Source organism: Mixophyes fleayi, chromosome 2 (assembly GCF_038048845.1).
Source record: "Mixophyes fleayi isolate aMixFle1 chromosome 2, aMixFle1.hap1, whole genome shotgun sequence".
Classification (NCBI taxonomy): domain Eukaryota; kingdom Metazoa; phylum Chordata; class Amphibia; order Anura; family Limnodynastidae; genus Mixophyes; species Mixophyes fleayi.
Genome location: NC_134403.1, coordinates 346,595,100 through 346,611,095, shown reverse-complemented (window position 1 = coordinate 346,611,095; position 15,996 = coordinate 346,595,100). Strand labels below are relative to the sequence as shown.

The 15,996-nt window shown below is 41.1% G+C and overlaps 1 protein-coding gene across 1 annotated transcript in view; it reads right to left on the bottom strand.

Annotated features, from left to right (window-relative positions):
* The window catches only part of LOC142139461 (multidrug resistance-associated protein 1-like), a 62,402-nt gene that overhangs the window by 11,566 nt on the left and 34,840 nt on the right, over positions 1–15,996 (bottom strand). The window contains exons 12-20 of the mRNA XM_075197095.1: positions 11,910–12,036; positions 11,101–11,277; positions 10,132–10,299; positions 6,730–6,910; positions 5,479–5,542; positions 5,005–5,065; positions 3,978–4,197; positions 2,920–3,074; positions 2,530–2,685 (exon numbers count right to left, since the gene is read on the bottom strand). Coding sequence (XP_075053196.1) covers positions 2,530–2,685; positions 2,920–3,074; positions 3,978–4,197; positions 5,005–5,065; positions 5,479–5,542; positions 6,730–6,910; positions 10,132–10,299; positions 11,101–11,277; positions 11,910–12,036 — 1,309 coding nt within the window. The remainder of the gene's footprint in view (positions 1–2,529; positions 2,686–2,919; positions 3,075–3,977; positions 4,198–5,004; positions 5,066–5,478; positions 5,543–6,729; positions 6,911–10,131; positions 10,300–11,100; positions 11,278–11,909; positions 12,037–15,996) is intronic.

The following is a 15,996-nucleotide window of genomic DNA, read 5'->3' as shown; positions in this document are numbered from 1 at the left end:
TGTACTGTACTATTGCTTTTGCCAGTACTGTGCTCCCCTGATTGTGCCACACTATATACCACTGACTCTGCCACGGGTGCAGATCTTGGTGGTGGTAATAGCAAATCTTCAAACGAGAACTTTGAAGGCCGAAGTGGAGAAGGTTCCATGTGAACAGCAGTTGAACATGGGTCAGATGGTCCTAAGACTTTGCCCTTCTGCTCCATGGAAGGTTTCTGTCCTCCCCGAGCTCGCCTTAGGACACCTGCGTTATGGTTTGACAGGTGTACTACCCCAGCCAAACTCCCTACTGAGTGCCAGAATGGAGTCCTAGAGATTGCATCGGCACTGTGTTCTGCTGACTGTCCCGCACTGTGCCACAATGTTTGTGCTAGCACAGCACCACACTGATTCTGTCAGCAATATGTCCCATTGACTGTGCCTGATTGTGGCTCCGTCACTGCAGCTCCTCAAGAAAAAAAAAAAAAAAAGAACAGTGCACCCACTCCCACTGCCCGCACATATTAAACCAAGCAGTTGTCGAAGTCAGTAAATTGGATAGTCATTTCAATTAAAGTCTAGCAAACTTGGTTGTCTTTGTCTGAAAAGATGCGTACGGTACGCATCGACGTACAAGGGCACGCTACGGCGTGAAAGGGCGTACGCATCCACTACACGTGGCAGCAACAGTAATTGGTCTTTTACCATACATTCGCACAAACACGCATACTTATAAATAGTACACCTTAATGGTAGTTGCAACACATAGTCAGTTATGTCGAAATATAGTAGTATTTATATGTTATATCAGAGTTACATACATATTAGTGAAATACACGGAACGGGTTAAAGGAATAACATCATGAGTGGTATCATAATGAACCTTGTTACATATCCTACTGTTTGGTTCACTCTGCGAGGGAATCGCAGAGTGCATACGCAAGTTATGAATGATAGGGAATTATGAACTACTTAAGACTAAGGAATCCTGGCGGGAAGAGCAGAGCATACCCCCTGCAGAGATGACCCCCTCCTTTGGATTCCTTAGGATGAACCAGCCAATGATTGACGACCCCTTGGACATTCCTGAGACCCGGACCAATAGATGCAAGCCATACCATCTTCATTGTATTACTGTATTTGATTGTGTATATAAGCAGCAGCTTGTGATCCAGAGTGCAGACATCTTGTCCCCAGACTTCAGGATTGAATGACTGCACTGGATCCAGAGCGCCTGCGATAAGTAACGGCTGTATTTACTATTACTTCGCTTGAGCATATTTTTCCACTTATTGCGAATAAATCTTTGTGCTTTGGAAACACAAATCGAGGTTCGACAATCGTTATTGGTTAGCGACGATACGCACATTAACACAGTGTTCCCACACACTATAGAAGCCCTCTGTCTGATGTTTATACTACCACTATAGTGATAAACCAGCCTTGCCTCTTTTATTGTAACGTATAGGAACAGCAAAATGTGCCTTTATAAATAGAGTACACAGGTTTATACAAGGCCCAATAGAGAAGACATGTGCAGCCATTGTCTTTATTAGCCCGGCACTCAGTATAGCTGGAAGGGATGGTAGTGTATAAATATATACTACATGTACGGTTCTGATTTTTCAGGAACAGTAAATCGAGACTTATAGGAGTCATGAAAGTTCAAAAAAGCTAATTCTTTCTTTGTTTTGGGTACTAAATGCAGAAAAAGAACCACAAGCCTGATGCATTAGCAGTTTGAATTGTAATAAACATACATTATAAAATAAAGGCTTCAGATGTGAAAAATAGGATTCAGGAAGAGTGATATATGGAAGGTGGATAAGGGGCTACAAACAGGTAAAAAATAGGAAATCAAAAAAGACTTGAGCTCCTATAGGTGCCAGTTTCCAAGAACAGTCTATATTTCTTGCCCCTGTAAATCTTTAAAGGGACAATTCCTAAGTAAACCCAGCTCCCTAGATGTGAGTTACCTTGGATGTGGCCTTCAAGCTCTCTAGCAGGTTCCTGAGCAATAGTGCTGCTACCACTGCTCCCCTCGCGCCTGCACACTCCCACGGGTAGCGTGCGGTCAGTAGAGCACCCGCTTGCACATTATATAACAAAGATCTACCTGTAGTATTATGCTAATAAATAAGGCCAAGTGGGGAAGCAAGCGCTTAGAGATACTCCCCTACATGTGACTTCTATAATACGGAAGCAGTGGCTCTTATAGACAGAGCAAACCTCAGATCACTGCCAAAGAACGACATACCATTATGAAACAGTGCAATGGTGAGCCTTATAAAAATAGGCAAAAGACCACAACCAAATTACCATGAAACTCCATTGTTACCATAGTACTTTTTTTGCAAGGATAATAACAAAATATACAGTGTCACAATCATATTAACACAAGTAAAACATTAAAAAAAACCTCCAGGTGATTGCGAATACCCTCTTCCAGTTAATAAGTCATGTTCTTGGATTTTATGGGGCTCCAAATTTCTCGATGATTATGTTACGCTAGTTGTGCTTATTTTTATACTGTGATATTTTACCACCCACCTGGATCAGCAGGTATAGAAATCCAAGTGGCACAATAGCCACAATGAATAGAGGTGTTGCGAACACAATAACCAGAATGGTGCCCAGGACGTCCAGCATACAGTTTAACCACGTACGTAAGTAGTAATGGAAGCGTTCATCTATCACATATATATCCTGCAAGAACAATCAGAATAGAAGTTCTTTATTATGCTATTCATTTATCATGGAATTAATAGGCTGTATCAAAGGATCACCTTTATATTTAATTACAAAATATAAGTTAAAATCTATAGGAAATAAATAACACTCTATATATGGTCAATGTATCCTCCCCCTTATGCTTTGGGAGGTCTGGGGTCCGAAAGGGCAAGGTGTAATTTAGGGGACTAATTCCACCCCATGTCCCACCTTAGTAAACCGGTTCAGTACTTGGCCCATTGGTGTAGTTTCAAAAAACTGGATAGGGAGGTGCAGGATATTGTGCAGCATCTGGTTGTGCAGTGAGCGGGAGGCACAGATTGTTCCTCTGGTGATCACATAGGCGCCATAGCAGACAAAAAGGCCTAAAACAAAGGACATAATTGTAACAATTACCAACAGCAGATCAGACTGAACTAATGTAATTCCCTCCCTCGCACAATAAAACTTTCCTCTAGTCTTCAAACTTCCAAGCGTTCTCTGAAAACCCCCCTCTTTGGGCAAGCTTATAACATTCCTCAACCACCCACTTAACCTCACCAGGATACACTATTTCCACCCAGTTACACAGTTCACATAAGACAACAGCCCTCTGATACCTTGACCAATATTGCTGTATGACTGATCACATAGCCCACTAAGCACTTTTTACCTTTGCAATCTGGATGGCCCTCATGTATCAGACTCATATTGTCCGACAGATTGTAAGCTTGCAGGCGGGGCCATTTTACCACTCAGTATTATTTTATTACTGCGTTTGTTCCCGATTGTAAATGACTATGGATTTTGCTGGCGCTATATGAATAAATGTTGATGATCATGATGATCATTTGATACATAATATTTGTGCCAGTGTTCTGTTGTTACATCAGTTTTATGTTTCTTGAGAATACCCTATAATGCGATCATCTACTTAGGGGCAATTTTTACATGCTGCTCTGGTATGAATGGACAATAATTAACACTAATTAGCTATTTAAACTTACTTTACTGGCAGAATTGACACATATAATTCATTTTAATACCCTGCTGATGCACACAGTACATTCAGAAGTTGTACATTACAAAATGAAGCTTGCAGCTTTATACATAATAATACATATACATATATATATATATATACAATATATACATATAATATATTATAAAAGCATTACAAGTCACCAAAAGGGTCAAAAGTCACACAAAGCATCAAATAAACCTCATGGTACTACAAGATCGGCGATGACTTATTACAATGATCTGAAACACAATAATAACGTCATTACCTTGCACACATCCGAGAAGTCCGTAGATTCCAAGTCTATTGTTCCTCAGATCTGCCCATTCCATTTGGTCTTTAATTTCCTTGGTCTCTGTTACCCATCTGCTCAGCCACAAATTCTGTCCTATGGCCATTGTATTTTGTCCAACGTAAGCTATGACAGTAAAACACACCCAGAACCATCCAAAAGCTTGTAGGTACTTCTTAACAACTGACATTTTCATCTAGGAAACAGATCATCCATACGTTAGAAACCCAAACAAGTAAAGATCCCAGGAACTGTAGCCGTCATCTGATGAGTACAGTACCGTACACAGCCCTAAGGCTACCTGAGGATATAAATCAGAGGCAGGCGAGCGATTACTGTCCAAGCTTCAGTGGGTCAACTAGTTGGACAAGATAGATGGATGGACACATGTCCATCATAAAGTGTGTAAGTCATAGTAAGCGAATTGACTACAATTGCAGCCTCAGGTAGTAGAACGACTACTAGTAAACTCTCTCAAGGCCTTCGACATGTGTAGCTGAAGCTCCTAATAATGACCACAGACACTGACCCACCCTGTTGCTCGGCACAACGCCAAGACACATATCACTTTGGGTGTTCGGCGCTCAGGTTAAACAGCAAGATGACAATGATGGCTCACAGACAGAGAGTCAACCAGATATATGGACATACCCTATGCTAATCGGAGTGATACTGAGGTTTACGCATTGGGGTCATTCTGGAGCCACACACTGCAATATTGGGTCTATTTGCTAATAACGCCAGTGTTATTGTCATGTGAGTAGCCAATATAAGGTCTGAAAGAGATTTGACCAGGGTAAGAGTAGAATTATCATAACATATCATTGATATGGTTGTTACTGACTTCTATTCATACACATTTATTCAATTCAAAGTACATTGTTATATAGTATAAAATGCTAATCTGCTCTCTCATATAGCAAAATATTTAAAGTCTTATTTTCTGTACACAACATCTAGAAATTGTGTAAATCTAACCTAAACCCAAAGATTTATTACTTACGTTTCCTGTGGCAACCTTTTCCTTATTCATCCTGGGAGCCTTTGTCATATCGAACATTGCCCTGGTGAAAACATGTAATAGGATATTAATTCACAACTAACAGCAACAGTTTGTGGTACTAAATGGAAAAAACATATTGGACTTTTGTCATTATTAAAAGTTTACAAATGTATTCGTCTTAGTAATCTACAGAAATGCAGCAATGTTCATGAGAGGGTATATGTATATATATATATATATGTTTGTATGTATATATATTTATATTTTATATATATATATATATATATATACGGAATTTGCTAGCGCTATATAAATAAATGATGATGAGATATATGTATATATATATATATATATATATATATATATATATATATATATATATATAAATATACATATATATATATATATATATACACCCACACACAGACACATACATACATTATGTCTACTACTATTTCCCATCTGTAAACCTACCTGTCTCTCTGTGGAATGACTTCAGGTTGTCTTTTTGCATTCGCTGCTTCTGTCTGTCTGTTAGCTGCAGAAACCATAAAATATATAATCAATATTAAAGTCCCATTGGAGATTACGGTCTAAGTTCCCTAGACCACACACACACACATATTTACATCATACTTGCCAACTCTCCCGGAATGTCCGGGAAACTCCAGCATTTTGCGAGAGACTCCCGGACTCCCGGGCGAGTGTGGAAATCTCCCGAATTCTGCCCACTTCACTAGGCAGTGCCCCACTTCCTAGTGAAGTGGGCAGAATTAGATCCCAAACGCCGCAATTCCCGCTGTCAAATGACGAGTTATGACGTCACAGGGGGCGGGGCCGAAATGACATAATTTTGGCTGCCTCGCCCCCCTCCACTGGCTGGCTCCCGGAAGAGAGCTGAAGAAAGTAGGTAAGTATGATTTATTGTGTCATAAGACAATCTACCTACCAATAGGTTTTTGGATTGGGGAAGCCCTAGGAGAAAGCACACACACACACACACAGAGGGGGACCCGACAAACTCTACACCAGTAGGGCCTTGTTCAGAATCCAACCGATGACTCCAGCACTGTGAGACAGCAATGCTAACAACTGTACCACCATGCAGCCCTATTTATGGTTATAAGCCAGGACAATTAAAGTAATACTGCACAAGTGGTGAAATGCGGTTTTCTTTAAACAACTCCTTATACTAAATCACTGATTCACAGTAGTGACCAGAGACTCAGGACTGGTATTTGTACACTGTGTAATGGACAGGTTAAAGTCTCTATTCACTACTATCTGTCACTGCATTGGCAATTAGGTGTCATGTTTAAAAACAGACATTTAAACTGATTATGGAATGTTCCCCCAATTGTCCTTGATCGTCTGCAACATTATCTGTCTTGTCAGCACATATAACCACAACTGAGCACAGAGGATTTCAGTGGTTCTAAGTCTTGTCTTATGTGTTATATGTTTACAGTGAAATACCTGGAAAATACTCAGCATCAGGGGCAGGCTGGGCTGGGGAGCTGGGGGGCATCTGCTCCGCCGGGCTAGTCCCATAATTGGCGACCCTGGGCTGGGTTACTTGGTCACCTCCATTTTTGTCCTTTAAAATGGGCTACTGAGTCGAGTCTTGCCCCTCCCCGGGCTGAAATTTGCCAGCCCTCCCCTGCTCAGCATGTTACAAATCCAATAACAAAGAGTACATTTTACTTAGGATATCTAAACTCTTACATTTAATTTCATATCGATTTTCCTTCTCTGTTCCAGAAGACTGGATGATCTCAGCAAGGTCTTTTCTTTTAGATGTCAAATCCCCATAAGTCCCACTTTGAGCTATTCTCCCGTCTTCCATGACGATAATGAGGTCTACCAGAGGAAGGACTGTCAGGCTGTGAGTCACCAAAATTCTTGTCTTCATACAAAGATGTAAATCTAGTTAGGTTTTACACAAAAACTTTACAAGTATCATATGAAGTAAAAAAAACTGTCATTACTTTTATGTAAACTTTACTGATACAAAGTGGTTTTGGCTCCTCAATATGAGAAGCAGCACCCACCCCTGACATACTGTGTAACGCACACACGTACAACCAGCAGGCCACTTGTAGTCTGTGTATTCAGGTCCACAGATCAGATACGGGGGTACCCGGAAAGTCAGGACAGAAGTAATACAGTAGGACCCCACGGAATCTGTTGTGTCCCGCATTGCACCAGGTCTTACTGTGGCTGTGAGGGTGCAGACCCAGTCACCTCGACTCCAGCCACAGTGAGAACTGGACGTTCGTCAGTGAGGTCAGACTGTCTGACAGTGAAGCAGCTACATTCGGCTGTTACTGTACTGCAGAGCTTAGTCAGCGAGTGATACGCGATCAAAGTCTCATCTAGTAAGCTGCTGCCTGGGAGTCACCTCATCCTCAACATAGGACAGGTAAGTAGTGTGCAGGGGAAACGTGTTACAGGTAAGGGGAGGGTGGAAATAATGTTTTACAGGTGAGAGGAAGAAATGCCCCACATGGTGGGGAATGTGTTACAAGAAAGGACCATGACATGCCCCCTATGTAACAAACATACCATCTACATGACATGACCCCTATGTAACAAACATACCCTCTACATGACATGACCCCTATGTAACAAACATACCCTCTACATGACATGACCCCTATGTAACAAACATACCCTCTACATGACATGACCCCTATGTAACAAACATACCCTCTACATGACATGACCCCTATGTAACAAACATACCCTCTACATGACATGACCCCTATGTAACAAACATACCCTCTACATGACATGACCCCTATGTAACAAACATACCCTCTACATGACATGACCACTATGTAACAAACATACCCTCTACATGACATGACCCCTATGTAACAAACATACCCTCTACATGACATGACCCCTATGTAACAAACATACCCTCTACATGACATGACCCCTATGTAACAAACATACCCTCTACATGACATGACCCCTATGTAACAAACATACCCTCTACATGACATGCCCCCTATGTAACAAACATACCCTCTACATGACATGACCCCTATGTAACAAACATACCCTCTACATGACATGACCACTATGTAACAAACATACCCTCTACATGACATGACCCCTATGTAACAAACATACCCTCTACATGACATGCCCCCTATGTAACAAACATACCCTCTACATGACATGACCCCTATGTAACAAACATACCCTCTACATGACATGACCACTATGTAACAAACATACCCTCTACATGACATGACCCCTATGTAACAAACATACCCTCTACATGACATGACCCCTATGTAACAAACATACCCTCTACATGACATGACCCCTATGTAACAAACATACCCTCTACATGACATGACCACTATGTAACAAACATACCCTCTACATGACATGACCCCTATGTAACAAACATACCCTCTACATGACATGACCTCTATGTAACAAACATACCCTCTACATGACATGACCCCTATGTAACAAACATACCCTCTACATGACATGACCACTATGTAACAAACATACCCTCTACATGACATGACCCCTATGTAACAAACATACCCTCTACATGACATGACCCCTATGTAACAAACATACCCTCTACATGACATGACCCCTATGTAACAAACATACCCTCTACATGACATGACCCCTATGTAACAAACATACCCTCTACATGACATGACCCCTATGTAACAAACATACCCTCTACATGACATGACCCCTATGTAACAAACATACCCTCTACATGACATGACCCCTATGTAACAAACATACCCTCTACATGACATGACCACTATGTAACAAACATACCCTCTACATGACATGACCCCTATGTAACAAACATACCCTCTACATGACATGACCCTTATGTAACAAACATACCCTCTACATGACATGACCCCTATGTAACAAACATACCCTCTACATGACATGACCCCTATGTAACAAACATACCCTCTACATGACATGACCCCTATGTAACAAACATACCCTCTACATGACATGACCCCTATGTAACAAACATACCCTCTACATGACATGACCCCTATGTAACAAACATACCCTCTACATGACATGACCCCTATGTAACAAACATACCCTCTACATGACATGACCCCTATGTAACAAACATACCCTCTACATGACATGACCACTATGTAACAAACATACCCTCTACATGACATGACCCCTATGTAACAAACATACCCTCTACATGACATGACCCCTATGTAACAAACATACCCTCTACATGACATGACCCCTATGTAACAAACATACCCTCTACATGACATGACCCCTATGTAACAAACATACCCTCTACATGACATGACCCCTATGTAACAAACATACCCTCTACATGACATGACCCCTATGTAACAAACATACCCTCTACATGACATGACCCCTATGTAACAAACATACCCTCTACATGACATGACCCCTATGTAACAAACATACCCTCTACATGACATGACCACGCTACCAAACACAATTCTATTCACAAAGAGACTTTTTTTTATAATGGTTAAATTGGCAAAATAGTTACAAGGGACTTTTTTCAAATGATAACCCCTATCCCAATTCTAGATACACTCTTCAGTGTACCTAACACTTACCTTTCTTACAACTTCTCCAGGGCCAGGTGAACCAAGTTCTCAGTATCCCACCGCTGGGATCATCATCATGAGTTGTACTAAGAAGCACTAATAGCTTTTCATGCTACTCAGTTCATACATTAATGTGGGTATTATGCTGCGGTGGGGCCAAGCGTACACAGAGGCCCGCCACAACGAAGTTCTGCTCACAGTGGTGACAATCTCTATATTTACTGCATTTATGTAACTGATGAGATCTAAGTCATGCAATGGTTTTGTATGACCCACAAATATAACAAAAGCATAACATTATGAGGGGAGGTATATGAATCTTGTACAAGCCACCTTACAATAAACTGCATTGTGTATGATACATGACTTCAAGTCGGTAAAATGCACCTGATTACTGCACGCGTTTCACAAGATTGGTGTTGCAGTGATGTTACTGGTTAATAGAGCATGTATAGGCTGCATTATGAGGAACAGATCATTTAAAAAAAACAAAAAAACAACATACCTTATTTTTTAATAGTCCATTTTGTCCAATGACTTTATCAAATAAATGCTTTCCGACATGTACATCAACGGCGGACAAGGGGTCATCTAACAGGTAGACATCTGCATTGTTATATACTGCTCGCGCCAGGCTTACACGCTGCTTCTGACCTCCGCTTAGGTTCACGCCCTTTAATAAAAAGGGTGGGACACGAAACAGTTATACAAAGTCGTGTGCATAGGTAAACAATGTTATGTATTTACTACTTTTTTTCAACCATTATATTTACTTGTACTTTTGACATGCTAGAATCCTGCAGGAATAAAATTGAGGTAAACAAAATAATCTTTTCTAGAGGTCTTCGTTTATGGCACAAAAGCAATATAAACTGACATGCAGAAAATAAGTCAACTTTTTTGAAACTATTTGGGCTATGAATAATTATTATAGTATAAACTGATATTTAAAATAAAAGGATTCTAAAAACATTTTGGAAAATGCCATCTGGACATTAACACGTGAACAAAGCAGATTCAGAAACCAATACAGAAAATCCACCAAACATTAACCACTTCATAAACACTAGAGCACAGGAACAGATATGGTAGTGCTCTTGTAGACTTTTATTGTTTGACTTGTGAATTGTTTTCTGTTGTGGAACTACAATTCCCAGAGTGCTTGCTATAGAACTACAATTCCCAGCAGGCCATAGTTCCACAACAGATGACAAGTCACAGCCACGGATTGCCCAGGCTTGCTCTATGCATATTGGTGTAAACCATGCTTCCACAGACACTCTTTCTCCATCTGTTGTGGAACTACCAGATGCTTCCAGAAAAACCTGAGACTTTAAGTCCCATAACAGATTAAGCTGTATAGGTTGGTTAAGCCTGCACTAGATTTTGAATAATGTTCATTCATGATGGTCAAATGTGGAGATCACCGAGGTATTTTAGTGTTATACCAACGCCAACATTAGCTGTCTCTCACCCGCTCGCCAATCTCTGTTTGGTCTCCATATGGTAGAAGGTCCAGATCGGGCAGCAGAGCACAGGCTTCCAGAACGCTCTCATAATACTGCCTATTCAACGGCAGCCCGAAGACAACGTTATCCTGGAATAATGCATTCTGTATCCAGGCTTGCTGGGACACATAAGCTACTGACCCCTAAACGTAAAGACAGGGAAACTGAATTCAGGTTTCTATACTGCAGTTGGGTTTAGCACTAATTTACAAGCAAAAGTAGTATGATGAATGTTCATATATAGTTAGGTGATTATTATTATTAACGTAGATTTGTAAGGTGCTACAGTGCTCCGCAGCACCATACAGTAGGGAAAACAGGACATACATAAAACAAAGACAGACAAGGCTGACACAATAAATGCAGACACGAAAACAAAGGGTATGGAGGACCCTTCTCATGAGTGGTCTTACATTCTAAGTGTAAGAGTGGTGCAGCAGATGTGGAGCAGTGAGAGAGGAAGATCAGTCTTGCAGCAGCACTTAGGATGGACTGAAGTGTGGATATATGTGTGTCGGGAATGTCAGATAGCAGCAGGTTGCAGTAGTGATGTGTTAAAACAAAATCAGAGCAGCCGGGCAGCACACTGTCCCTGCCGAACGGACCTGCACATAGTGTGCAGCCGCAGGCAGCCTTAGGTGTCAAAAAGATGGTGGGGACTAAATCGCCCCCCCTAAATCGCCCCCTCTAGAATTACTTTCTAGATCCGCCCCTGTCTTTAACCTATACAGTTATTTACAGTGCATTGTAAGCTGACATATACCCCCAGACTTACTTTTCTCTGCACCGTTCCCTCCAGTTTATTCATCTCCCCGAGAATAGCAGAAAGTAAAGATGATTTTCCAGACCCAACTTGGCCGACGACTGCGACTAACGAGCCTTCAGGAATCTTAATGTGAAGACTGAATAAATGCACAAATGTTACAATTCACCATGTTAGGTCTTCACTGTTATGCTGTAACTCTATCTATTCATTGTACATACACTGCTTCTACAACTACACACATACACAAACACACTGCTTCTACAACTACACACATACACAAACACACTGCTTCTACAACTACACACACACTAACACACTGCTCTACAACTACACACACACTAACACACTGCTCTACAACTACACACACACACTGCTTCTACAACTACACACACACACACACACACACATACACACTGCTTCTACAACTACACACACACTAACACACTGCTCTACAACTACACACACACTAACACACTGCTCTACAAATACACACACACAAACACACTTCTTCTACAACTACACACACACACTGCTTCTACAACCACACACACACACATACACACTGCTTCTACAACTGCACACACACTAACACACTGCTCTACAACTACACACACACTAACACACTGCTCTACAACTACACACACACACAAACACACTTCTTCTACAACTACACACACACACACTGCTTCTACAACCACACACACACACACACACACACACACACACAAACACACTAATTCTACAACTACACACACACTAACACACTGCTCTACAACTACACACACACTAACACACTGCTCTACAACTACACACACACTAACACACTGCTCTACAACTACACACACACTAACACAGTGCTCTACAACTACACACACACTAACACACTGCTCTACAACTACACACACACACAAACACACTTCTACAACTACACACACACACACTGCTTCTACAACCACACACACAAACACACTGCTTCTACAACTACACACACACTAACACACTGCTCTACAACTACACACACACTAACACACTGCTCTACAACTACACACACACACAAACACACTTCTTCTACAACTACACACACACACTGCTTCTACAACCACACACACACACTAACACACTGCTCTACAACTACACACACACTAACACACTGCTCTACAACTACACACACACTAACACACTGCTTCTACAACTACACACACACTAACACACTGCTCTACAACTACACACACACTAACACACTGCTCTACAACTACACACACACACACAAACACACTTCTTCTACAACTACACACACACACTGCTTCTACAACCACACACACACTAACACACTGCTCTACAACTACACAAACACACTGCTTCTACAACTACACACACACTAACACACTGCTCTACAACTACACAAACACACTGCTTCTACAACTACACACACACAAACACACTGCTTCTACAACTACACACACACTAACACACTGCTCTACAACTACACACACACAAACACACTGCTTCTACAACTACACACACACTAACACACTGCTCTACAACTACACACACACTAACACACTGCTCTACAACTACACACACACACAAACACACTTCTTCTACAACTACACACACACACACTGCTTCTACAACCACACACACACACACACACAAACACACTGCTTCTACAACTACACACACACTAACACACTGCTCTACAACTACACAAACACACTGCTTCTACAACTACACACACACACACAAACACACTGCTTCTACAACTACACACACACTAACACACTGCTCTACAACTACACACACACACTGCTTCTACAACTACACACACACTAACAACCTGCTCTACAACTACACACACACTAACACACTGCTCTACAACTACACACACACACAAACACACTTCTTCTACAACTACACACACACACACTGCTTCTACAACCACACACACACACACAAACACACTGCTTCTACAACTACACACACACTAACACACTGCTCTACAACTACACACACACACAAACACACTGCTTCTACAACTACACACATACACAAACACACTGCTTCTACAACTACACACACACTAACACACTGCTCTACAACTACACACACACTAACACACTGCTCTACAACTACACACACACACAAACACACTTCTTCTACAACTACACACACACTGCTTCTACAACCACACACACACACACACACACACACACACACACTGCTTCTACAACTACACACACACACACACACACACACACACACTAACACACTGCTCTACAACTACACACACACACACACACAAACACACTGCTTCTACAACTACACACATACACAAACACACTGCTTCTACAACTACACACACACTAACACACTGCTTCTACAACTCCACACACACACAAACACACTGCTTCTACAACTACACACAGACACACAAACACACACTGCTTCTACAACTCCACACACACACACAGACACACACACACACACACACACACACACTGCTTCTACAACTCCACACACACACACAAACACACTGCTTCTACAACTACACACACACACACGCAAACACACTGCTTCTACAACTACACACACACACGCAAACACACTGCTTCTACAACTACACACACACACAGACACACACACACACTGCTTCTACAACTCCACACACACACACAAACACACTGCTTCTACAACTACACACACACACAGACACACACACACACACTGCTTCTACAACTCCACACACACACACAAACACACTGCTTCTACAACTACACACAGACACACACTGCTTCTACAACTTCATACACACACACACAACTCTATTACAAAAATATTGTGCATAAACTATGAAAAAGGCTTTCTCTAGCTGACTGAATTAAAAGCAATTAGAGTTTCCTTCCATTGCTCAGATCTACCACAGCAGAAGACACCTTTTTTAAATAATCAGACTGTTTGTTTAGTGCTCATCACACCACAGCTGTGTGATCTGCATATGCAAAGTTAAAAGTTTAATCCAAGGATAATTCCACCCTGAAAAGCTGCACAAATGGATTCTAACGCTAATATTTCCATATAGCTCCACTTAGAGTGAAAAGTATTAGATGGGCTGTACATCCCTATGAAACAGAGGTACTAGAGAGAAAATTGCCATAAAAGTAAGAGTGTATTGCCAGTTGGTATACAGACAAATCAATTGTATGTTTGTAACTAAGTACAGTTCCTTTGACAATAAATATGAATGAATGAGAATGGACAACCCTGTAAGAACAGGTCAATCTGTGTAAATAAATTCATGCAACAGCCTAGCCAACATTAGGCACATTTATATCTGATCTTAAATAACTCCACTCAAAATTGAGTTTTCCCCCTAAGTAAGTGTCCGTGTGGGTTGAAATTCGTTTGACATCCTCCAATTGATGCCTCCATCGCAACATATTCTGAGCCCCAAGGACTGGAGAGGTGGAGCCAGTGAGTTAGACTGTTATGGTTATCTGTTCCTTGAAAGAGAATCCACTGAGGAACTCACAAACTGGTGGCGAAACGCGTTTTTAACACTGCTGCCACAGTTTGAGCTATCTTAATATTTTTTGCACACTTTATTGTTTACAGCTTGTTTATTTTGTCTTCAATGTTTATTTTCTATCATATATTACTTACTTCTCCCATTCCTTCACTTACCCTCCACCATTACCCCCATTACCACATCCAAAGCTGCCCCCCAAAAGATTCTCTCAGACTTCCACATTTTCCATTTACTCATATTACTTCCCATTTTACCATTTGCTCACACTTCAACTCATGTTCTATATCTGTTTGCTTAGTTTCTACAATCAACTAATATAAATTTAACCACAAGCCATAACACGTTGCCCTAAACTCATATTCAAGCCACCCCCATTTCACCTTACTGTATGTCCATTAAGAATACTGGGAGTTTAATGCAGATATTTTCCACCAGCCGTCCTTAATTTATATCCATCCTATATCCACATCCTTTTGATATATCCTCTTTTTATTCAAATTTGCGTGCCTCTTTGATTCCATTTTAGCTTCCTATTTTGTTCTGTATTCTGCATTGCACTAAACTTGATCC